Source organism: Camelus bactrianus, chromosome 19 (assembly GCF_048773025.1).
Source record: "Camelus bactrianus isolate YW-2024 breed Bactrian camel chromosome 19, ASM4877302v1, whole genome shotgun sequence".
Lineage (NCBI taxonomy): Eukaryota > Metazoa > Chordata > Mammalia > Artiodactyla > Camelidae > Camelus > Camelus bactrianus.
In genome coordinates this window covers 36495663-36519399 of record NC_133557.1, presented here as the reverse complement: position 1 = coordinate 36519399, position 23737 = coordinate 36495663, and the positions used below count along the sequence as shown (strand labels likewise).

Sequence of the window (23737 nt, the reverse complement as noted above, 5' to 3'; positions counted from 1 at the left end):
GTAACTGAATAGGTTTTTCAAAAAAAAGGTGGGCTGGGACATTGTAAATCAACTACACTTTAATGAAAAATAAAATAGGGAAAAAAGAAAGATGGCTGCAGAGGTGAGGCACAGCTCGGAGCGTCAGCCTGGAGGGAGCAGAATTAAGCGGCTCAGGCCACGGTCGTGGGCAGAGCATCCCACTCCCTCAGTTTTATCAAGGCCTGCCCCGACCGAGCGGTGTGTTGTTGGCCCTTCCATCTGGCAGCTTCAGTAAGCACCGGCCAGCAGGCAGAGTGTTCCACTGCCAGGCCAGGAGCTCTGGTGAGGACCTGTTTAACTGTTAGGCTGTTGACTCCGGGCTCTGTATGAATTCCGCTCATTGAACTATTCTTTTACTTCTATTTTTCCCAAAGAAAATAGCTATTTTTTTTTATTTTTAAAAAAAGGCTATTGCAGAAAAAAAATTTTTTTAATGTAAAGAAGAAAGAGAATATCACCTATATTGTACCATCTTCAGTTGTCCCACCTTGAAATGAGCCCCAGGAGTATCTTGATGCTGCCAAACCCAGAATTGTCCTTTCTCTGTCTATAATTCTGTTACATATCATAAACCCATAGATAAATATATCATGGAAGGGGGCTCAGAGAATACATGTGACTTTTTTCCCCACTTAAGAATAGATCTCTGTATCGATATATTGATATTTTCTACATATCAATAAACATATAACCGAATCACCATGTTATTGGCTGTATAGTATTCCAGTATCCTGCTGTACCACACTTCTAACGTGCCCACTGTTGTTAGACATCTAGTCCATTTTCCATTGTTCATTATTGTAAATGATGCTCCCAAGAACCTCCTTTTGCATCTATCTGATTATTTCTCTGGGTCATTTACAAGAATTAGAAGTGCTGGATTCAGTGGTTTGCATACTAAAGTGGCTGATGTATACTTTCAAACTGACTTCCAGAAAGGGTGAGTCAATATTTTCTCTCTGGGGCTTGTAGGAAGCCCAGTGCAGGCAGCTGCTCAGTAGGAAGCTGGAGGTGGTAAAAGGGAAGTGGGTTTGATGAACATGTTCATGCCACCGCATTCCAAAAAGGCAAAGAGGGACAGCTGGCTGCCACCAGAAGGGTGAAACAGAAGCTAGGGTCAGAAATCCATTGATGTATTTAATGCGTGAGGATACTGAAGTCCAGAGAGGTTACGTAGCACCCCCACCCACCCACGTACACACACAAGGACAAGGACCCACGGTGGTCATGTCTTAGAACGGATAGCCCTAAACTTCAAGAAGGGACAAGCATAATTCTCATACAAATACACAGGGAGTGTGCCTCAAAGATGGACTTGACTCATTAAGGAGAAAGTCAACAGGATGTCAAAGGCCATCACCAATGGCAGAGACTGGTAAATAGTGGGCAAAAGAATTCTATCTTGAACCAGTTAATACCCACTGTCAGCCAGCTTTGTGTATCTCGCTTTGCAAGGCTAGAAGTAGACTGGATATTGCTTATAGTCAACACATTTGTTGAACTTCTAACACTGCAGTTTTATGTAACACAAAACCTAACACACAAAACTGGCCAAAAATGTACAGGGCCAAAAAACCAAAACCTTTGGGGTTATCCTTTCTACCAAACAGAAGTCATTCACAACTTCTCAATCTTCCATAAGTCCTGCATCTGACTTTGCAGAGTCTGAGCTGGGAGCTGACTTTACCGAGTCTGAGCTCGTCAAAAGAACAGAGTCAAACAGAATGACATTGCAGGCGACCCTTAGGCAGGCTTGTAAGATGGTGCCCAACTATAACTTTGAAGGAAAATTTTTTTGCTTCAAGTTTTGCCTAGTTTTCTTAACCGTAGGAACAACTTTTGTGGCTGAACCAATGAGTGAGTGGACCAGGCTGATCTTAGTAGGATTCGTCTGAATGCTCGAAACCACATTTGGGTTTTAGTTTTTGTTTCCCTTGAGAACGGGCTCCTGGCGTCGTGTTTCCCAGGGACCTGGGCTGAGGAATCTGCTCTTGCCAGACTTGCAGCTGCCATCATTGGCGCAGCTTCTCCCAAGAGCCTGTCAGCCCTGGAGGGGGCGCCAGGTAGGCCCAGGAGGCTGGAAGGCCAGCTGGTCATCTGGCAGCCCTCGTTCTGTAAGTTCCAGGATGCTAGTCCCCACGCAACATGTTTGTTACTAACACAAAATAAGCCACTAACAGTCAACCAGCACAACCTCAGGGCTCTTTAACTTGAGATCCTTGAAGACACAGACAGTGCATCTCAATTCTAAGATACACTGATTTTCCAAATTTACCATCTCCGAAATTACTTGTATCCTATAGTCAGTGGTGTGTTATAATTGGCAGCTCTTTTTTTTTTTTCTTGATTGGATTTAAAATAAGAGCGTGTCTTATAACTGATACTGTCTGAAGTTTGCTGGCGCACATTGTGATTTTTTCTTCCCTATTGTTGACCTTGAGTCTGATGCTTAATAAGTAATCTATGTGCATTTCTTTTTTTCTTATTTTCCCCCAGTTTTACTGAGTGATAGTTGACATCCAGCACTGTATGAGTTTAAGGTGTACAGGATGATTATTTGACCTGCAAACATCATGAAGTGATGACCACACTATGTTTGGTGAACATCCATCTCATATAGATACAAAACAAAGAAAAAGAAAAAAGATTTTTTTTCCTTGTGATGAGAACTCTTAGGATTGAGACAACTTTCACACGTAACATGAGCAGCGTTCACTGTATTAGTCATGCTGTGCATGCCATCCCCAGTCCTTGCTTATCTTACGACCAGAAGTTTGTGCCTTTTGACCGCCTTCCTCCAGCTCTCCCTGCCGCCACCCCACCCCCTGCAGCTGATCACCACGAACCTGCGTTCTTTTCCTGTGAGTGCTGTTTTGGAAGTATAGCTGATCTGCAACACTGTTAGTTTCTGGTGCACAACATAGTGATTCCATATTTCTGTTTGTTACAAAATGATCAGCACTGTAAATATCTCATAAAAACCTTTTTTTTTTTAATGCAAAGTCAAAAAAAAAAGCAAAAATGCAAAGTCAAACTTCAGACACGAACGCTGAAGCCAGGGCTGTAGAAAACATTGGTGCCAACTCTGAGAGAGAGCTTTGTTCTTCACGATGCTCCCACTGGTTAGCTTGTGACTTAACCTTAGAACTCAAAGCCCTGAGCAGTAATGTGCTGTCTGTGACTTCGGGGGTCCTTGCAGAATCTAACACAATACAGGCCTCAGACAACCGACGGGGTAAGTCCGGACCTCAGCAGAGTGATGGTTTCACCATTTACCGCTTTGGCTGCTTCCACATTTTATATATTGAACTACAGACACTGTATGTATCTTAAAAAAAATTTTTCCCCAAGGGTACTCTAACTTTAAAGTTATATCAGTGTTTGCTGTGGAGGATCACTTCAAATAGAGAAAACTAGCCAGCAGCTGGGCCGGGTGTCCCGGAGTTGACTGAGTCCGTGGCGTCTGTGTCCGCAGGGCGCCCGCCCTCCGCAGCCTGCCCGGGTGTGGTGTGGATCGTCTGGCAGGCAGAGCCAGCCTGGGTCTTGCTTGCGGCTGGGTAGGAGCAGTTTACAGTTCAGTCACAGGAGGTGCCGTGTTTTAAAGCCAGCGGCTTCTGCTCAGCGAGACCTCAAGCACGGGTCAGGAGAGAACCCAGCATCTTGCAAGAACAGCCACGCTGGTGGGGTTTTTGGTGGCAAATAATTGAAAACTCTGGCGTGGTACCTTTTTAGTGGCCACCACAAGGTCCCCCACTTCCCCGTGGTGTCCAGCTGAGGATCTAATGGCCTGGCTGGAGCCCTGCCCTCTCCCTGCCCTGCTTTACCCCTGCCCACCCACCCCGCTCACCCCCCGACCCCGCTCTAGAAGGAAATGAACAGAGAAGTTACCAAGAGGCGGGCAAAGAGGGGCGGGCACTCATTCATTCAGCAGCTTGTGTGCCCAGGACTGTCCTGAGCTCAGGGTTCACCACAGTGACCGGAAGGCCACCATTCCTGCTCAGCGGAATTTACATCCAGGTGGGGGCCATTTGGGAGTGCCTCCGGCTCCAGGAGGGTCCCGGAGGCGGGGCCATCAACCTCAAGTGGTGAAGGGGGGGCCAAGTGGGAAGGTTGGGGGCATCCTGGGTCAGTGTCTCCGGAAAAGGGCACACAGCTGAAGATACTCATGAAAGTGGCTTACCAGGAAGCGCTCCCAAGAGAAGCCCTAGGGGAGCAGGGCAGAGGCAAGGGACCAGGTTCAAGACAAGTCCCCCCTTGGCTCCATCTTCAGGGACCAGAAGTGAGGGGGCTGCAGCGTTTACACGCCAGCACCTGTCAGTCAGTGGTCGGGAGCTGACTCTGAGGGTCTGCTGGTTCTCTGTGCACCAGACCGCAGGTTCCAGCTTCCGACAAGGGACTTGGGTCTGGCTGTGTAGGGCCAGTTCCCTTCCCCTGCAGGCGCTGGGGAAGCACTGATATCTCTGGTGGAAGCACTGGTCCCAAGGGAGGGACCCCTGCAGCCTGATGTGTGCAGGGCTCTCAGATGTGAGGAAGGTCCAAGAAGCTAAAAGCTACAGAAGTCTGGTCCCTCAGCGAGGTCCCACAGTGGGTACCAACGCCCATAAGAGGCGCTAAGGACTGACTTTTCTGGGGCTCCCCAAATTTCAAATATTTCTATCCATTTTAAGTACGTTCAGACTTGTCAGGCCCCTAACAAGCCCTGTGGAATTAAAATGCCCATGGGGACGGAGCGTGTGGAGGGGTCCCTCCTGGGCATCGCTCAAGGACCCCCAGCACTGTGGCATCTCACTGGCTCTCCGTTTGGAATGAAAAATCCTGCTGCCTTCATCCCACCCCACATTTGTGGCAGACCTCTCACTTTACCGTCGAGCGTGGCCCTCTCCCCACCAGCGGGTACGAAAGCCCGCAGCACCTCCGTGGAGGCTTAAACCGCCCTGGGAAGCCGGCCTCAGGGTGTTCTCAGTTCACGGACAAGGAAATCGAAGGAGTCAGGGTATTTCCTCAGAGGCGCGCTGCCTGAATCAGCAGAGCCAAAGGAATCCAAGCTGGGTATTTAGCCAAGATTCTGCTTTTAAACACTAAGTTACTCACTTGTGTTTGTTTCTTCTAAGTATTGCTGTTTACTCCTTGGAGCTGAAAACCGAGAGTTACTCACGTCCAAACATCCGCTTACCTCGGGATGGTGTCGGGCGGGTTTTTGTTAGCTTTTTCTCTGCAGAAGTGTGTTGGAGCTGTGCTGTGTTGTTTTTTTAACTCCAAAGTAGAAAGTGGAATAAAAAGATAGTGGGTGTTGCTTTTTGGTAAATAGGAAGGTTCTAATGGTGGTTATGGGGACGTTTGGGATCAGGGGGCCAAAATGGACTGTGGCATCTCATTGGCTCTCCATTTGGAATGAAAAACTCCAGGGCAGAGTTCACATCTGCTAGGCCGCCCCCCTCCGCCCCACCGACTTTGGGCACAAGGGAAAAGGCAGCCTTCCAGGCACACTCCTTGGCCTGCAGAAGGCACCTTGGGGCACGTGGAGCCCCGGGTCGCGGGGCGGGAACTAGCCGGGGCCCTGTCATAGCCATTTCCTCACCTCCTCGTCCTGACTTCACATAACGCTCAAAATTAAGTCCACGTGGATGAAAGGCCTACAGATCTGCAGACCCATCCCATGCAAACAGGCAGAACCGTACGGGTCACCACGTACATCACAAGCAGAGGAACCTTTATTACCCGGAGATACGGAATGTCTTTCTAGACAAACCTTAATCAGCAAGGACCATCATGAACTTCTGCCTTTATCAGCATTAAGAGTTTCAGGAAATTTAAAAGACAGAAAAGGAGGATGAGAGAAAACCTTTTAAACATTTGAGACAATGGATTCATAGCCGCAACTTAAACAACTTGAGAAAAATCAAGAAACCCCCAAATGGGGCAGCGGATACATTGAACAAGCAATCCCTTAGAAGAAGAAGCACAAACAACAAAAATAGTTTGGGGGGAGCAAAACTCGCCACCCCAAGACACCTCTTTGGCATGCAGATTATTTGGAGCTGAAAACAATCGCCCAGAAGGCTCAGGAACAACCTCTGACCTTCCCCCGAAACTGCATGGGGGGTAGGAAGGGGGCGCTGCCTCAGAGCGCTGCAGGGTGAGCCGGTGGCGGTGGACGGGAAGTCTGTTAAAATCCCTCTCTGGGTCCCATTGTCTCCGCAGGGCCCAGCAAACACTTGTTTCCCTAGCATTTGCTTTTCCATCTTCCGAGAATCGCCTTCCTCCCCTTTGAAGCCCCGGACCACTGCCCCCAGCATCCTGTTTTGTCTTTATCTGAAAGTGGTGTTTGAGGTGAGGGTTTTGGCACGTTATCCACTTCTCCTGGGTCTCCCATGGGTGCGTGCTACTAAACTTTTGCTTGATTTTCTCCTGGTCCTCTGTCTCCCGTCAATTTAATTCTTAGACCAGCCGGAAGAACCTAGAAGGGTGGAGGAAAATTTCTTCCTTCCCGACAGATATAATCTGGGCGAAGCACATTAAGAAAATAAAAAGGTGCTTGTGCTTTTGGTCAGATTAACCAAAGCTTTAAAGTTTGATACCAGCAGACACTGGGAGGGGGGTGTTTTCAAAGGAGGTGGAGGCAGTGGGGCTGACATGGCCCCCAGGAGCGAAGCGGTACCGCCTCCTGACCTCTAATGTGCACGGAACCCGGCGTCTTCTCTGAGGTTCCACACAGTACACACGGCTTGTGGCTGTTACCTGTGGTTTATCCAGATAGTGGAAACACATTCCCACTTAAAATGAACCGAGGCTTCATGTATCAGCTTGAATAAATCCTGCAACATCTCCTAGGCTGTAGGAACAAAAAATACTGCAAACCGCATCAGTAAACAAAGAATGCTGAAGCCATCAAGCCATCAACGGCTGCCGCCAGCCCCCAGTGAAGACCAGCCCGCAGCCCAGCCCTCTGAGGGACTCAGAGTAAGAAAGGACAGGACACTGGCCCTAGACAGCTAGGTGCTTGTCAAAGGCATGAGTTCAATGAGCCCAAGTGTTTGCTTCCTCCCATACATAGAAAAGTACTAAGTTCTTTAACTTGAGATGCCTGGTTTTCTTTAGATAACAAGTAATCTTTTATTATTCCAACTACCTGGTCTTTGTTGTAAAGCTCCTGTATGTCCTAGCTCCTTCCCTACCCTCAGAGCCATCGGAGAGGCTGTCATCCCGGCTCGAGTCCTCCCGCCAAATAAAACAGCTCTCAGCCTTCAGGCTGCGCGTTATTTCAGTGGGCAGCTGGCATGAGTACAAGCAAGCCGCAGGGCAGCGTATCGGTATGAGTCCGCTGGGCGGGAAAGGCACACCGTGGTCACGTTCAAGAATGATACACACAATACAGTTTCGTGTTTTGGTAGCAGGCAAAATTCTGGTGTGGCGTGAGCGCTGTGGGGTCAGTCTGAGCATTTTGCTTTCTGATTTTACATTATCATGTGGTATTTGTAATACATGCTTTTTAATTTGGGGAAAACGATGCGTGCAAAACCGGTAATAGTGGTTACCTCTAAGCAGGTGGGATTATGGCTGGTGGTCAAGGGAGTTTTAACTACGATAATCGATGTTTGTTTGGTTTGGTTTTTTTTGTGGGGGGAAATGACTAGGTCTATTTATTTATTTATTTTTAAAGGAGGTGCCGGGGATTGAACCCGGGTCCTCAGGCACGCTAAGCGCACTCTCCACTGCTGGAGCTATATCCTCCCCCCGATGACTGATGTTCTTCAGTGGGAATGTATTCATGTGCTACGTTTGTAATTATAATTAAATTTCAAAAATATAAATGCAGACGCCCTGGGGAGACATAACACACACAGTCCGAAAACAAAACAAAGAAGAAGGCAAGGTTGGGAGATGTTCCAGCATCATTCCCCCGCTCTCCTCTGCAGGCGAAGAGAAGAAGCCTGCGTTACTTTTTGCCTCCATGGTGATGCGTCCTGGGAGCAAAGATCCTTTGAAAGCTTGTAAGAAGCCCGTAATTTCCCAAACCGCTGTAGGAATGCCCTACCACCAGGTCTGCCCGCCAGACCAGGAGGCTTCTCCTGCTCAGCAGAAGCAGGCAGGAAAGACTGATCTGGGTCAGTGGTTTTTCTTGACCTGGAGGTAGATCTAATCCCACAGAGCCGATGAGATTGTAAAGGCCCGTCAGGCGCCAAGGCCAAGGTGATGCACTCGGGCAGCAGAAATTCCGCGGCGAGAGCCCTTGACTTTTCCCACACCCTGGGTCTCAGGTCTTCCTTCATCTGTCAGCAGCACATCCTTTTCAGAGCCGCTGATAACATTCCTGAGTCCGTCCTGGAACTTGCTCCATGAACACTTTCTCTGTTTATTTTTACTTGACCTTCAAGGGGATGTTTCTCCTTTTATCTAACCCTAAAGGAAAGAAAACAGGATTTGGAGTCCCTCCCTGTGGCCTCCCTCCAGCCTGCCCGGCTCGGGCGCGGCAGACAACAGCTTCTCTCCTCTCGGGGAAAGTGGCCCCTTGGAGGGCAGATCTGGAGATGAGCGGCCTCTGGGCAGACCGGCGGGAGGAGGTGGAGTCCACGGACACTGGTCTTCTGAAGACCCAGTCTGCGCCGGAGACGACAGGGGCTCTCTGCTGGCAGAGAGGCCTGCGAGTCCATCTGAAATGTCTTTCCGCTTCATCAGCTCTCTGCTTCACAGCAGATCAGCATTAATATAAAGAGAGAATTGAACGAGGAGGAGAATTCAGGAGCATTCAGGTGCTCACTGCAAAGTATTTTAGTCCTGTCGCCCTGTTTAGTCACCCAGCCCCTCCCCCGGCATCAGCCAAGGCCCAGGTGGGTTCAGGACTCCGCCGACAGGGGGCCGAGACGGGGTTTGAAGGCGGCTCTTTCTGAGCCCCTGCTGGCCGGCTCACCACCACTCTGTGCTGCCAGACCACCGAGGAAATGAGGCAGGCTGGCCGCCTCCCAAGGGTACCAGCCTGCTGCTTAAACAGTGGCCCCGAAGGTATGGTTCCCGCTGATGGGAGATTATCCAGGATGCTTTCAGAATGCTGCAAACCAGTGTGGTCCCCGAGCCAGCCTGGAGCCTGACAGGTCCAGCCTTGCCTGGGCTGAGCCCTGGGTGTGACCTCAAATGGTGGGAAACAACCTGGGACTTCCCGAATCTTCCCCCGCCCTTGGGCTGGCTGCCAGCTAGCACGAGCATCACCCCAGTGGGCACTTCCTGCGCTTGGTTTTGGAGCCCTGGGGCACTGGGTTTCTGAGTAGAAAGAGGCAGAGACCCAAAGACCCAGCCCCTGGCCGGCCTCTCCCCTGTGTGCTGGTCACCAGGGCGCCCCCTCCCCGGCCCTGTCCCCCTGTAGCAGCTGCACAAGTGCCCATCCTGCCAGCAGCCCTCTCTCGCTGCTTCAGAAAGTTGCACACCACCCTGACAAACACAGCCGTGTCCTGGCTTTATCAGGGCCCTGACCTTGTCACTGCTTGTGGAGTTTCTTGGAGAGGACACAGAAGCTGTGTTTGGGGTATCAGAATTCCTGTCTCACCAGCTCAGGGCCCTGGGACCTGGTGCCCCATCTCATGCACCAACTCACCGAATAACAGCCGCTCGGCTCTGTGCCACCTCCCAGGTGTTCACGCCGGTCCCTGTCCCGGGCAGCCAGGCGGGGCTGTGAGAAGCTGGTCTGGCCCACCAGCTTGGCAGCTGTGTAGGCAGCCCCTTCCCCTGTAGGAATTCTGGACGGGGACCCGGCTGTGCTGGGGTCTCAGGCTGTGTAAGTAGATTTGGAGAACCTTCGGTTAAGCCGCACGAACTTTAATGAAGCCTTACATTGAGATCACCGTTGGCTTTAACGTGGGAAAACGTTGAAACTTAGGGTAAAACTGGTCCCTGTTGGTGGGTGGTAAGTTCTCTCTGTTGACCCTCAAAGAATGAAATCTGGAAGAGAGGAGAGTGTAAGGGATGAGGTCAAACAGCTCCAGGAATTAATTAACACCAAACACACCTGGGTCTGGGGACCCTGGCGGAGCGGCTCAAATCCTGTCTGTGACGCCTGGGCTGACCTCAGGGAGGAGCAGGTAACTGGCTGTTGGAGGAGCCTGCAGGGCAGGTAAACAGATTATTCAGAGCCGGGCCTGGCTCTGGAACGCTACCCCTGGGCCATTTGTCAGATGGAGGTGTCAGGGTAGAAAGGGGAGGAGGGGGTGAAGGGGGCTGAAGACCCCCCATGCGGCCGGGAAGAGTCTCATTGCCATCAGCCAGGTGCAGCCTCTGTCCCCGTCCTCCTGCGGGTCTTGGGGTCTCTGTGCCTCCCTTCTGCTCTACAGGTAAGTGGTGATCCCCTCAATCTGAGTGAGAACCGTAGTGTGGAGTGTGCGTTTCGGGAAGAAGCAGTTGGGCTGGAGGGGGCCAGCTGCCGCCTCTGGGGAAAGGCACTGGGGATTTTTGCATTCAGGTCGCCTGGAGGCTGTGAAGGTGACGGGGGGGGGGGGGGGGGGGCGGAACGCAGGGGCGGAGGGCAGGACTCTGCTCCTGGGTTTGCCTGAGGCGGCTGCCCCTCCCTACGGCAGGCCTCTCTGCTCCCCTGTGGGCTGTGTGTGGCTTTCCTGCCTGGGACCAGCCACCACCCAGAGTGGGAGGGGGGCCTCTGCCCAGACTCCCAGACTCCCCCGCTCACCCCACTCCCTCCTTCTCCCATTTTCATACACATCTACTTTTTTTCTTATTTTCCTAATAATTTTGATTATGAAGTCTGTTAAACATACGGAAAATCACACATAACATGAACACAGGCATCACCAGCCCCATCAGACCTTCTCACCTTGCTGCTTCGCTTTGAGAAATGAGATGTTGCGGGGGGTTGAGCTTCCCCACCTGTGAGCACCTCTGTCCACTGAAAACGCACAACCTGGAAGCTGAGAGTTGGGTTTTATTTGGGGGACTTTCTGAAGACTTGAGCCCGGGAGGTGGTCCCTCAGATCTCTCTAAGGGACGGCTCTGGAGCGATAGGGGAGGAGCCAGTATATGTAGGAGTTTTTGCAACAAAGACCAGGTAGTTGGAACATCAAACGATGACCGTTAATTAAAGACAGCCAGACATCTCAAGGAATTTAGCGCTTTTCTATGTATGGGAAGGTGCAAAGGTGAACTCATTCCTTTGATGTGCACCTGGCTCTTGAGGGCCAGTGTCTTGTTCTTCCCCACCGCTGAGGGGACAGCAGAGACGGGGCTGCCTGCTTGTCTCCATCCTGAGTTCCCTCCGCTCACTGTCGGGGGTGGCGACAGTGACTGATGACTTGATGGCCGCAGCATCCTTTTACTGATGTGGCCGGCAATATTTCCCATTCACAGCGCCATCCATTTCCTTCTCTTGTAGAAGATTAGGGTTAAAACCCTGTACTGCATTTTGGAGTAGTCTTTATGCGTATGTCTACAACCATGAGATAGGACAATTTTGCATGGTTTTAAACTTTACATACTGAATGTAGCCCTTTTCAACTTCTTTTTTTTTTTTTTTTTTTGCTTTAAGGAAAACTTATTTGCATTTTTCAAACTTTTTTTTTTATTGAGTTATAGTCATTTTGCAATGTGGTGTCAAATTCCAGTGTAGAGCACAACTTTTCAGTTACATATGAACATACATACATTCATTGTCACATTCTCTTTCACTGTGAGCCACCACAAGAGCCTGTATGTATTTCCATGCTGCACAGTACAGTCTTGTTTATCTATTCTACATTTTGAAAGCCCAGTCCCTTCCCACCCACTGTCCCCCTGGCAACCACAAGTTTGTCTTCTGTGTCTATGAGTCTGTTTCTGTTTTGTATTTATTTATTTGTTTGTTTGTTTGTTTTAGATTCTGTATATGAGCGATCTCATATGGTATTTTTCTTTCTCTTTCTGGCTTACTTCACTTAGAATGACATTCTCCAGGAGCATCCATGTTGTTGCAAATGGCGTTACGTTGTCGGTTTTTATGGCTGAATAGTATTCCATTGTAGTTTGCATTTTTATGTCCATGTAGTATGTGTGGATGCATATCTCTCCGCTTCATTCATTTTTAGCTGCTCGGTAGTATTCTGTACGTCCATTTATCCATTCTCCCACTGATGGCTTTTTAGGTGCTTGTAATTTGGTTTCTTTGTTTTTTATTTTTGGGTTTTTTGTTTTTGTTTTATCATTTGGTTTTCTTACAAATGGTGGTGCAGCAAATATTCTTGTAAAGGTCTCCGACTCCACGTGTGAGATTCCCTCGTGCGTGCGTGTGTAGGAGGTCTGTGTCTCTTCAGCTCTGTGAAACACTGCAAATTGCCCTCCAGAGCGGCTCCGTGGACAACACTTCTCCAGCAGCGTGTGAAGGCTCCTGTTTTCCCATATCCTCGAATATTTGGCATTGTCAGACTTAAATTTTTGCCCCGGAAGGTGTATAAAAGGAGATCTCCTGACCACTTTCTCTCCGAAGGCCCTAGTGCTTTTAGAAACTCCACCTGCAGCCTGTACCCCAGTCACACATGAAGGGGATGGGCTTGGCCGGCCTCCCTTCTGACCTCGGTCTTGGGAGGGCACAGAGCTATTTGGGGGGCTTCTTTTCTGCACACACCCCCCCTTAGGTAATCTCTCCTTATCACAAGACTTTGAACTACTAACACCTATGCCAGTAACTTCAATTTGCTCTACCCTTGATTTCCAAAGCTGCTTAACAAATTTAACTGATGGCCAGTGAGCGGCTCAGTTAAAATTTCGCCTGCCCAACGTCAGTCCTTCTCCACGTTGTCCCAGCTCAGTCAAGGGTGTTGCCGGCCATTAGGTTCTTGTCTCATCGAAGAAAGAATTCAGAGACGAGACGTGGAGGTTAAGTAGGTAAAGTGGGGATTCAATAAGGGACAGACAGTGCGCTCTCAAGGGGAGAGCGGGCAGGCTCAGGCGAGCATCTGTGCTGAGTTTCCTTGGCGAGTTGGTTACGCAGGGCGTACAGATGAGTGGGCAGAATATTCACTGGGGAGGGAGGAGCTTGGGAGCCCAGCCCCTGATTTCCATCCCGAGGGGAGGAGGGATTTTTGTCCTCATTTAATCTGGATCGGAAGTGTCTCGGCGTCGGTACATGATGGGTACTTCTAATCTGCAAGGCTAATTTTATTGTAATGAAGGCATAATGAGCAAAAGGCTACATTCAGACACTGGAGATTCCTGCCTTTTCATAACTTTCTTTGTCGACCTCCAAGACACTTGTCAACCGAAACTGTGATTTCTTATCAGTCCGGAGGTTCCTGCTTTTCTCTGCCTGCCCGAGGATCCCCATTGTTCACAAGATGTGTGGTTTCCTGCCATCTGGCCCATGCCTCCCCTTCTCTGCTCAGGTCTAGTCTCTGCCAGCTCTAACAGGGGCACTGCCATCTCTCTAATCACTCAAGGCAAAAACTTAGGAATCACCCTTGATTCTTGTCTTCCCTCCACCCCACATTCAATGCATTTATCCGTGTCTATCAATTTCTGTGTCAGTTGTTCCTGGGTTTCCTCCTTCTTTCTAATTCCACTGCTGCCACCTTGATCCAAGCCACCATCACCTCCTACATGAACCATTGCAGTTGCCCCCTAACTAGAGTTGCTGCCCCTCCTTACAAAGCACCTCTAGCCAGCAGCCAAGGAGATCTTTTTAGTACATCTGACCATCCCACCATAGCTAGGGTGGCCCCTTAGCTGCTCCCTACAGCATCACCCTATTCTCTTTTCTTTCTAGAACTTCTTGATGCTCTGTGCTGTGGTCTGTTGCACCAGCATATCACCTCCATGAGAATCGTCAGCTTTATTCTACATTTGTAATGCCTGGTGTGCGGCGGATGGCCGTGAAGTTCAGAATGAATGAATGACTAGGTGGAGGGGTCCACACTGGGAACAGCTTAGAGGCTCAGATGAAGTTTCTCCCAGAGTCTGGGTGGGATAAAAGCTGCTTGAGGCAAGAAGACACCTGTCTTTAGCGAGAACAGTGATTGTCAAGCATTTTATTCCCAGGACCTCTTCACACAGAAATGACGGAGGACTCACCCAAGAGCCTGTGTTCACGTGGATTCCATCTGCGGATATGCTGTGCTAGAAAGTAAATGAAGGAGAATCTTAAAATATTTAAGACAATAATCGATTACACATTGATATAAATAACATTTATATGAAAAATAACTACATTTAAAAAAATTAATGAGCGGTGACACCTTGAGAACAGCTGTTCCACACTAACGATGCCTGATTGGAACCACTAAAAATTCTGATGAGCAGGTGACTAGCAGAGCTCAAGAATTCAGACCAAACTGGAGAGTCAGATGGAGCCTCTTATAGGCGTGTGAATGGGGAGTGCCAGGCCACACAAGCCTTCTCTGAGAAGAGGACACATTTCCCCGCTAACTCCCTCTGTGGCTACCCTGCCCACCCACTCACCCCCTCCCAGCCCCATGCAGCCCTCTCTCTTTCCCCTGTCTTCTTATTAAAAAAAAGAAAAAAAGAAAAAAAGCAAAGAATAAGATGAGAAATAAATTTAAGGTCATTGGAAAAATGCTTTGCAAACTGCATGTATCTTTGAAATATGCTAACTTCTGTAGCCAGAATAAGGATGGCGTACGCTTTCATCTGGGGCATCCCTTCTGAGTCGTCACTTTGACAAGATGAGTGTTGAGGTCTGGTTTTGCTGGGATTTGTTTATTCTACTTTGCGTTCATGTTAAGAAACCAAACTGAGTGTCATACTCTTTTCCTTAGGGCGATACCGAAACCTAAATTCTTCCTCTTTCTAAGAAGAAGCTGCTCCCTTCCTCTCTCTTTTTTTTCCCCCTCTGGGTAAAGGAAATGCAGAGCCAGGATTTAAAAAAAAAAAAAAAAAAAAGGTGGTCATCTCTGTGCTCCTATTAAAGTGGCCAAAACTCCCCAGTCTCTGGTCACGCCCCCTTCCACTTTCTGACGTCACACTATTTTTGTCTCTGAACAGCTCATTGACACGATTGCCTCGGAGATCGGAGAACTGAAACAGGAGATGGTGCAGACAGACCTCAGCCTGGAGAATGGCCTGGGACCCAGCGAAACCCACAGGTGACAGGCGCTCCAGCGTCGGGCGCGCGGCGGGGGCGACGTGAACCCCGTTAGCGACGAGGACCGCAGGTTGGGGAGCTGGGGGCGTGGTGGCCGCCCAGAAGCAGCTCCCTGGAGGAGGTGGGAGTGGCCTAGGAACCAGTTGTCTGCTGGTTCTCCTTGATCCCTCAGAAGGCACTTGAACTTTGCACCCTCTCAATTCCTCTTGGCACCAGAACCCGGAAACCTAAAGTTCTGTCTGCCACATCCTCCTGCTCATGGCGATGGAAACAGTAACGCAACGAGATCCTCCGTGTGCAAAACAGAATTCAGTGTAGCCCGTGTCAGTCTCCAGAAGGTGTAAAGGGAGCGCTTAGGAGGATGGACTCATTTTGCATTCTCAGGTCAGAAAAAAACCCCAGCAGACACCAGGGCTCTGAGCCGGCAATGTGAGCCGGCGTCTTGGAGAGGCGATGTGCTTATAAACGATTAAGAGAGGGGAGGCGGCATCCGTACGGTTAGGCCTGTCACGTGCACGTGCTGTGCGTGGTCTACGTAGGTGGTAAGGGACTGGCTTTTTCTGGAGAGCGGGGGTGCAGAGGCCAGGACGGGGGGCAGCCTGGAGGAGACTGCCAAAACTGCTTCCAGCTCTTGGAAGCTCTGGTTCATTGCTGGCAAGGGCAGCAGAGCAGAAGCGCTACCCAGAGGCATGGGCACTCGGTGCCTCGGAGGCCAGAGTCATGACAAGCTTCCCCCTCTTCTCGGGAAATGGGTTGGGGTTGCCTGCTGCAGCGCGAGGGTGAGATTGACGGAGTGGGTTTTGCTTGCAAGTCATGGGGCAGGCAGGAGGAGTCCTGCAGAGGCAGGTGCTTCTGGGTGTCTGGGCAAGTTTCAAACCAGCCTGACTTGTTTCCTGCCCTGGACTGAGGGGAGAGCCGGCAGCCCCAGGGAGGGACCCTGCGGCTGGAAGACGGTGCTCCCGCGCCCTGCGTCTCTGGAGGAACCGTATTCCCCCTTAGCCGCGGAAGTTCTCCATGCCTTCTGTTTTCTTTTCTTCTCTGCACAATGACGGGGGCAGACCAGATGGGCCCCCGCTCCAGGCATTCTCTGATTCTCCTTGACTTCAGTGTGAATGGCTTTGATATTTCTTCCCCCATAAACGAGCCCAGTGCATGATGGTTTCTGATTAGAGATTTTCGGCCCCACATTCGAAGTTGCTCCAAATGCGCTGTAACTTTACCCAGGGGGTTCTCCTCACCCTTAACATCTCTCTGAAGCTTTTCAAATTTAAGAATGACTGCAAGCATTCCAAGATAACTTTTTTTTTCAAATTGATGTCACTTATTCTTGAATGCTGTGTTGGTTGGCACTGAATTCATGAATTTTACAAGGCGTTTTACTTGTTTGTTTTTTTAATGGGGAAGAGAGAAGGCAAGATTATCTTTATTGGCTGTATGTTCACCACATGCGGCCACTGTGCTAAGTGCAGTACAGCTGCCAACTCGCCGAAGCCCCGGCGTGACCCTCCTCCTGCTGACGTGGGACCCGAGTGACTCGGGGAAGAGCCGGCTGAGGACCCTGTGGCTTGTGTGCTCAGGTCGCTCGTTGATTTTTCAGGAGCATGGAGCAGTGCCTGTGTTTTCAGTCCTCTGCTGGGCCCAGCAGAGAGGTCAGGATGGCCAGATAACAGAGAGGCAGGGTGAGGGGGACGTGAAGTTGTTTCCAGAGTGAAGGCAGCGCAGAGCAGAGCTGTGGTCCCCGGGGCGGCAGGTCAGCCTGGCCCAGAGCAGCCCGAAGGGCAGGCGAGAGGAAGAGCAGGCGTGGGCGCAGCAGAGAGGCAGCAGGTGCCCCCCTCCCCGCACGCACCCCCGCCCTGGTGGCCGCACAGACGCGTCAAAGTTGCCTTCCTTTGTGGCATCACCCTCGGCGAGCGTGGGCTGTGAGCTGACCTCACCTGCCCCGGCCGCAGCCACCAGGAAGCGCCTGGGGTCCGCAGTTTGTTGAATGCGACGAGGCTGAGTGCCAAGCTGGCGCGCTCAGCTTGGGTGCAATCCTGCGGTGGCTTTCGGTCGCCCCTTTGGGGTTAGTATTGAGGTGAGGTTGAGCGTTTTAGCCTCTTCTTGTGTCACGGACCCCCTTCTTAGGCTAATATTTTCAAGGCAGAAAATAAACTATGTAGGGTGACAGGGAAAATAATTACATCAAGATAACAGTGACCAGGGTGTTTTAACGTGTGATTTCATAGCATACGGACTTCTTTTCTGACACATTAAAAAGCAAGGTCAGGCTGTGGGTCTAGGCACGTCCGTCATCTGGAAGCAGAGATGAGCAAACGAGACTTCTGCACCAACAGTGAAAGTATGTGGGGCTGCTGGTGGCGGGGTCTCCGAGACCGAGAACTCCTGAGACTCGTTGCCTGCATTGAAAACGGGAGGAAGTTAATTTCAAAACCAGGTTAGTGAAAGTTAAAAAGATGTCCCTTTTTGCCATCCAGTGGTCCACTCCCACCTCTTGTCCCTTCCAGGGACACTTGTGACCTTCAGGGACACGGTGTCTCTTGTTTGCTTTCATCTCACCTGCTGCTGCTCCTAGTGTCCCGGCGGGTTCCTGCTCGTCTCCCTGACCTCCTAGCCCGGAGTACCCAGAGCACTCCGCACTCTCCCCTCTTCTCTCTCGAGTAAGTGCCTCAGTGTCCACATCCGTAAAATGGGGATAGCAGCGGAGCTGTACCTCTGAGTTGTCGGGACGGTTGAGTCAGTAGCTGTGAGTGACTTGGCGCAGGCTTGCACGGGGTAGGCATGAGGTACTGTTTACAGAGAGATCTCTGGAGTAATTTTGGGTGTGAGCCCATCCAGGCTGGTGGCTTTGATACCATCTGTGTACCGGTGATTCCCAACTTGCATCCACCCCGAGGCTGGTCCTCTCCTGGAATCCAGATGTTTGCATCCAGCTGCCCGCTCAGCCTGACCTTTGGTATCTCAGCCTTACAGAGACCCAGGCTGAGCTCTTGGCTCCCCTTCACAACGCTGCCCCTTCCCTGGTCTGCCCCATCCAGGTGCCTCGTGTCAGCCCTGGTCCCTCTTCTCTCATCGCCGCCTTCCCCTCCATCTCCAAATCCAGGCAGCTCAGCCTTTGCGATGGATCGGGATCAGACCCCTCCTCACCAGCCCTGCAGGGGACCCCTGCCTGGTGCCCCAGTCTCACCCTCACCGGCCACCTTCTCCGGGCTGTTATCTAAGCACCATAGAGGGTGGTGCGACTTTAGTTCATCTGAATCCAAGTCAGGTCATTCCTGTTCACAGCCCGTCCGTGGTTTTCCATTGGAAACCAAAGTCCTCACCATGGCCTTCAGCTCTACAGGATCTGACTCCCCGTGCCCCCCCACCTCTTCTCACAGCATCTCCCTCCACCTCTCTGCTCCAGCCCCGCAGCTCCTTGCCAAACAGGCTCCTACCTCCTGAACTGTGTACGTCCGGTTCCCTCTGCCTGGACTGTCCTTCCTCCGGGGAGCTCCGGACCCTCCTGTCTTCTGTCACCTTAGCGCTTTATTGTCATTTGTAGAACTTGTGCATCTCCGACGGCGAGTCCCTTGCTTCATTACGCGTCTCCTCCTCCCAGCACCGCGGAGAAGCAGGAGGAGGGCAGGGGTCTGGCCCATGCACAGGGCTGTCTTGCCAGGGCCTGCGGTAGTGCCTGGCATGTAGCGGACACTCGGGAAATGTCTGCTGAACGGACCGATGAAAGATGCCAGCCCCTCGGAGGTTCTCAAAGTACCCGGGCCTCAGACGCCTCTTCCAGAGACAAGATGTCACCAATGTAAAGCAATTAGGGGACCCCAGCCCGTGTGTAAAAAAATAGGAAGTTGAAAATGTGTGACAGGCGTTAAGCTCCCGGCCTAGCAGAGCAGAGGGACCAGGGCCCCTTCCTCTGTCCCCGCCTTGGAGCCCGTCAGTTCTGGGTCTCGGGCTCTTGTAAACGTTTGCCCCACGTCCTCTGCTAGTGCTTCACCAAAGAAGCTGGGGAGTCAGGGGAAAGATGTCGGGTTTCTTGTGGCTGCTCTCTCCAGATGTGGCCGCTTCCTGTCTCGCCCCAGCTCTCCCCACCGAGGACTGGAGCGCAGAAAATCAGGGGCCCTGCTCTCCCTCCCCCCCCCCCCCGGCGGTGTCACAGTCCATTTCCCGCTGGGGGAGGTGTCCCTGGGCAGGCACACCACCACCGGCGCTCCGCTCTCATCACCCCCTGGATCCCTCAGCACCTCTAGGCTGAGGCAAGTCTCTAAAGGTTCCTTCGCCCTCCGTGGGGTCAGTCAGAACTTGGTGAAATGAGGCTCGGGCTGGGCGGCAGGTGCCGGGACCCTGGCTGGGCCGGGTCGCCCAAGGCCTCTGCCGCCCCCTCCACTCTTTCCCTCCTTAGCCTCCTCCTCTCCTGCCAAGGCCTCTCTGGGACCCCGCATTCCACAGGGACGGCCGGTGGTGTCTGGGGTCCTGAAACCCCGCCCATACTCCACAGGTTCAGACACACAGAATTCAGACATCCCTTAGCCAGCCCTGCCCAGTGCCACAGGGTGGCTGCCGGTCCCCACGCTTGGCCTCTTCTGGAAGGTTCCCCGGGGATGCTGCAGGCTTCCCCCAGCTACGCCACAGCACTGGTGTCAAAACCACAAGCAGCTCAGCTGCCCCTCCCTGGGACAGCCCTCCACCTCTTCACTTGGCTGGAGGCTGGAGCACAGGGTTAAGGAGGGGCGTGGTGGCTCACAGTCCGGGGAGGAGTCGCACGGCCGGGGCCACGTTCAGCTGTCCGGCGGGATTCTGAATAAAACCCCTTCGCACTTTGTGCTGCGTTTCAGGGGGGAAAAAAAACCAGTGCAGTGAAGCATGATGGAAAAAAAGCATACACATAGGTTTGCAGTTAGATGAACTGTCGCAAAGTAAGCACACCCACGGCAGCACCAGGCCGAGACACGGCGCGTCTTGGCGCCGCCGGGGGCTCCCCGCTGACCCTGCCCCCCGGGGGTGCCCACTCTCCTGACCTCTGTGGTCATAGGGTAGTTCCGCCTGTTTGTGAACTTCCTCTGACGGGAATCAGGCAGCACGCACTCCCTCTTGTGACTGCGGCGCACACTCGTGTGTCCCTTCGACTGTCGAGGGGTATTTGAGTTGTTTCCAGTTTGGGGCTCTTCTGAATAATGCTGCTGTGTACATTCCTGTGCATGTCATCCAGGGAGCACGTGGTGACATGCTTCAGTTAGGAATGTGGAGCGAATCGTTGGGTTGGAGCGTGGTGATACAGTCGACGTTAGTAAATGGTGCCCGCAAGTTTTCCAAAGCTGTTCTATCAACCCGCATTTCCACCAACGGTGTGTGAGAGTTCTGAATGCTCTGTCCTCAGCTGCACTTGCTACTGGCTATTCTTGCAATTTAGCCATTTGGATGGATGTGTGGGTGTAGAGCTTCTGAATCCGTGGCAGATGAAGGCAGGTAAGATTACCTGGATATCGCAGCTTATCTCAGGGCTGTGGGAGTCGGGAATCGGGGACTCTCCAGTTTTAACAGAGCATTGCTTTACAATTTCCACATGTTTGGGTTCAAGGCTGAAGTCCTGGGGCATCCTGAGCTGACAGCCAACTCATTTGTTGATATTTATTAAAACTGTAAAATTATGGAAAGGACTATTGGGAGGAAGGGAGGGGATGAAAGAGTTAATAATACAGAAATAATAAGAAAAATGTAAATACCTGTGTACCTTTTATTATGTCTATTTCTGCTTATGCATCTTAGATCTTAAACGTGCAGCAGAAAAAAAAAACTGCGAAGGAAATTCTCTCCATTTCTTAGATTCTTTTCCTTTGCTGCGCTCAGTACTTCCGTGCAGAAACACTCAGCATCTCCTGCGCTGATCTGGCCAAGGCCACCCGCTGCATCATGGTTGAGAAATACATGTGCCCCGGTCTTCCACAGCTCCTCTGGGGGTTTAAAGTCTGCTTCTTAACTCAGAGCACATCTGCCCCCAGTGTACCTTCCCTTGTTTAATGGATCGTCCACGTCAGTGACTTCAGACTCAGAATTTAATGTCACTTCATATTGTTCCTTTCCATCTTTTCCTCTTGAGACATGAAAAGTGACCATCCTTCCTTGACTTGTACCCACTTTTGCTCTCCTGGGGATTCTGGAGAGTGTGCTCCCAAGGCCGCTTGGAAGCAAGTTCAAGTCGTCAGATGCAGAAGCCGCTTTGCCTTTGGCCTTCCTGCATAGCTTCTCTGTCGTGTGCAGTGTCAGCCAGCGGAACAAATATTTCCCCCTTTTGCCGCTGTCTGGAAACCGGCCTGCGCCTCAGGCCTGTGGCTCAGGGCCAGGCGCCCACCCCGAGGCCCCCAGCACCCGAGAGCAGGCCAGCCCCAGGACCAGGTGCTCCTGTCAGAGAGGCTGGGCTGCCTCCTTCCCTGGGAGCTCCGTCTGCGCGGCAGAAAAGCTCGCCACCGTCACTCACCACAGGGTATTGGGTGTGTCCTGCAGTATCTTAGGCCCCGTCTAGGAGATGTTTGGTGTTATCAAAGTTTATGGCCTCTTTGGACACATTATCTTTTTCTAAGAATTGTAAAGGCACATTTCCACTAATTCTAATCTGTGGGGCTTCCTTTTCCAAGGTCTTTCTCAGAGGACACCTGAGGCAACCAGGAGGGCGAGCTCTTTGGCTTGGTTTGAGATGGGTGTTCTCAAACAGCTGAAAATCCATTCATGTGAAACCCCCGAGGGACACCCGAGACACAGCTCCTCCCTCCTTCCGTGGGAGCAGGCGGGTGGGGTGCTGGGGGGAGGCACAGCTTTGTTCATAATTAGCGGTAATAGTTTTGCAATAAGACATTTTCCTCCCGTGCCCACTGGAACCTTCTGCTACGACGGGCTTGGTCCGTTTCCCCCCAGTCCCTTACGGCGTTTTCCTGACCTCAGGCCACCCTGCTTGTTTCGAATACGGTGCCGGGGAATTCTGTGAGAGCCGACCGACTCTCGGTTCGCGCTGGTACCAGTGTAGCAGCAATTAAGTGCCGCTTACAGAAATGTTTGTCGGGTGGGCGCTGTGTGCTGAAATACCTGGGCAGGGGCGCCTCCAGGGCGACACAGCCTGAGGAAGAAAGCATCATAAACAGGTACCACACAGCGGAACGAGGACAGAATCAAGGGCCGTGCCAGGTGTCCTGGGGACCTCAGGGAGGAAGCAAGTGGTTCCAGGGAGAGATGAGATGCAACCTTAAAGAATGAGCTAAGCCGGTGAACCACCGTCTCCAGACTGGAAGTGCCCCAAGCAGCTGCCGTGCCTGCCTTGGCTGCTGAGGTGTTACACTGGGGGAGGTTTTTTTAAAAAAAAAATGTAAGATTTCTTTTTTGATGACCGAAGTAAAACATCTGCATTGTGGGACAAGGACAATGCAAAAAACAAAAAGAAGCATTCGGGTGGCCCCCGCCCCCAGGGACAGAGCCGCCTCTGACTGCCCGTGGCTCTTTTATGTCTCTGTCTTGTGTGCGTCCTGCCCACTTCTGGGCTGCGGGCGGTGAGCCATTCATGATTTTCACTGACTTACAAAGAGTGTTCTTTTTTCATTTTTTAAAAAAATTGAAGTATAGTTGCTTTACTATGTTTCAGGTGTACTGCAGAGTGATTCAGTTATACATGTATATATAAAACCCTATTCCTTTCAGATTCTTTTCCACTATAGATTATTACAAGATGCTGACTGTAATTCCCTGTGATGTGCAGTGGGACCGTGTTATCTGTTTTATATATAGTAGTTTGTATCTGCTAATTTCAAACTCCTAATTTATCCCTCCCCTCACTTTCCCCTTAGGTAACCGTAAGTTTGTTTTCTATGTTTATGAGACTGTCTCTGTTTTGTAAATAAGTTCATTTCTGTCTTTTTTTTTTAAGACTTCCATATATAAGTGATATCGTGTATTTGTCTTTCTGTCTCACTTACTTCACTTAGTATGATAATTTCTAGGTCCATCCATGTTGTTGCCAATGGCGTTATTTTACTCCTTTTTATGGCTGAGTAGTAGTCCATTGTGTGTGTGTGTGTGTGTGTGTGTGTGTGTGTGTGTGTGTGTGTGTGTACCATGACTTCTCTATCCATTCACCTGTTATGGGCATTTGGGTTGTTTACAGGTCTTGGCTATTGTAAATAGTGCTGCTGTGAACATTGGGGTGCATTTATCTTTCTGAATTAGAGTTTTCTCCAGATATACGCTCAGGAGTGGGGTTGCTGGATCATAGGGTAACTCAACTTTCAGTTTTTTAAGGAACCTCCGTACTGTCCTCCATAGTGGCTGCACCAATTTACATTCCCACCAACAGTGCAGGAGGGCTCCCTTTTCTCCACACCCTCTCCAGCATTTATTATTTGTAGACTTTTTAATGATGGCCACTCTGACCAGTGTGAGGTGATAGCTCATAGTGGTTTTGATTTGCATTTCTCTAATGATTAGTGATGTTGAGCATCTTTTCATGTGCCTGTTGGCCACCTCTGTGTCTTCTTTGGAGAGATGTCTGTTTAGATGTTCTGCCACAAGGGCGTTTGTGGTCATCCTGGAAATGCACAGCATGTCCCAGAAGGTGATTCCGTCTTTGCTGGGGACTGGCTCCACCGTCCGCAGCGCACTTGGGCTGTCAGTTGTGACAGC

General features: G+C 50.9%; 1 protein-coding gene across 9 annotated transcripts in view; it reads left to right on the top strand.

Moving 5' to 3' along the window:
• RIN2 (Ras and Rab interactor 2) overlaps positions 1-23737 on the top strand; it is a 196815-nt gene that overhangs the window by 119362 nt on the left and 53716 nt on the right. For 7 of the 9 annotated variants that reach the window (XM_074347808.1, XM_074347807.1, XM_074347809.1 and 4 more), the window contains one exon: positions 14986-15086. In XM_074347808.1, coding sequence (XP_074203909.1) covers positions 14986-15086 — 101 coding nt within the window. The other 2 variants (XM_074347813.1, XM_074347811.1) reach the window with 2 other exon arrangements.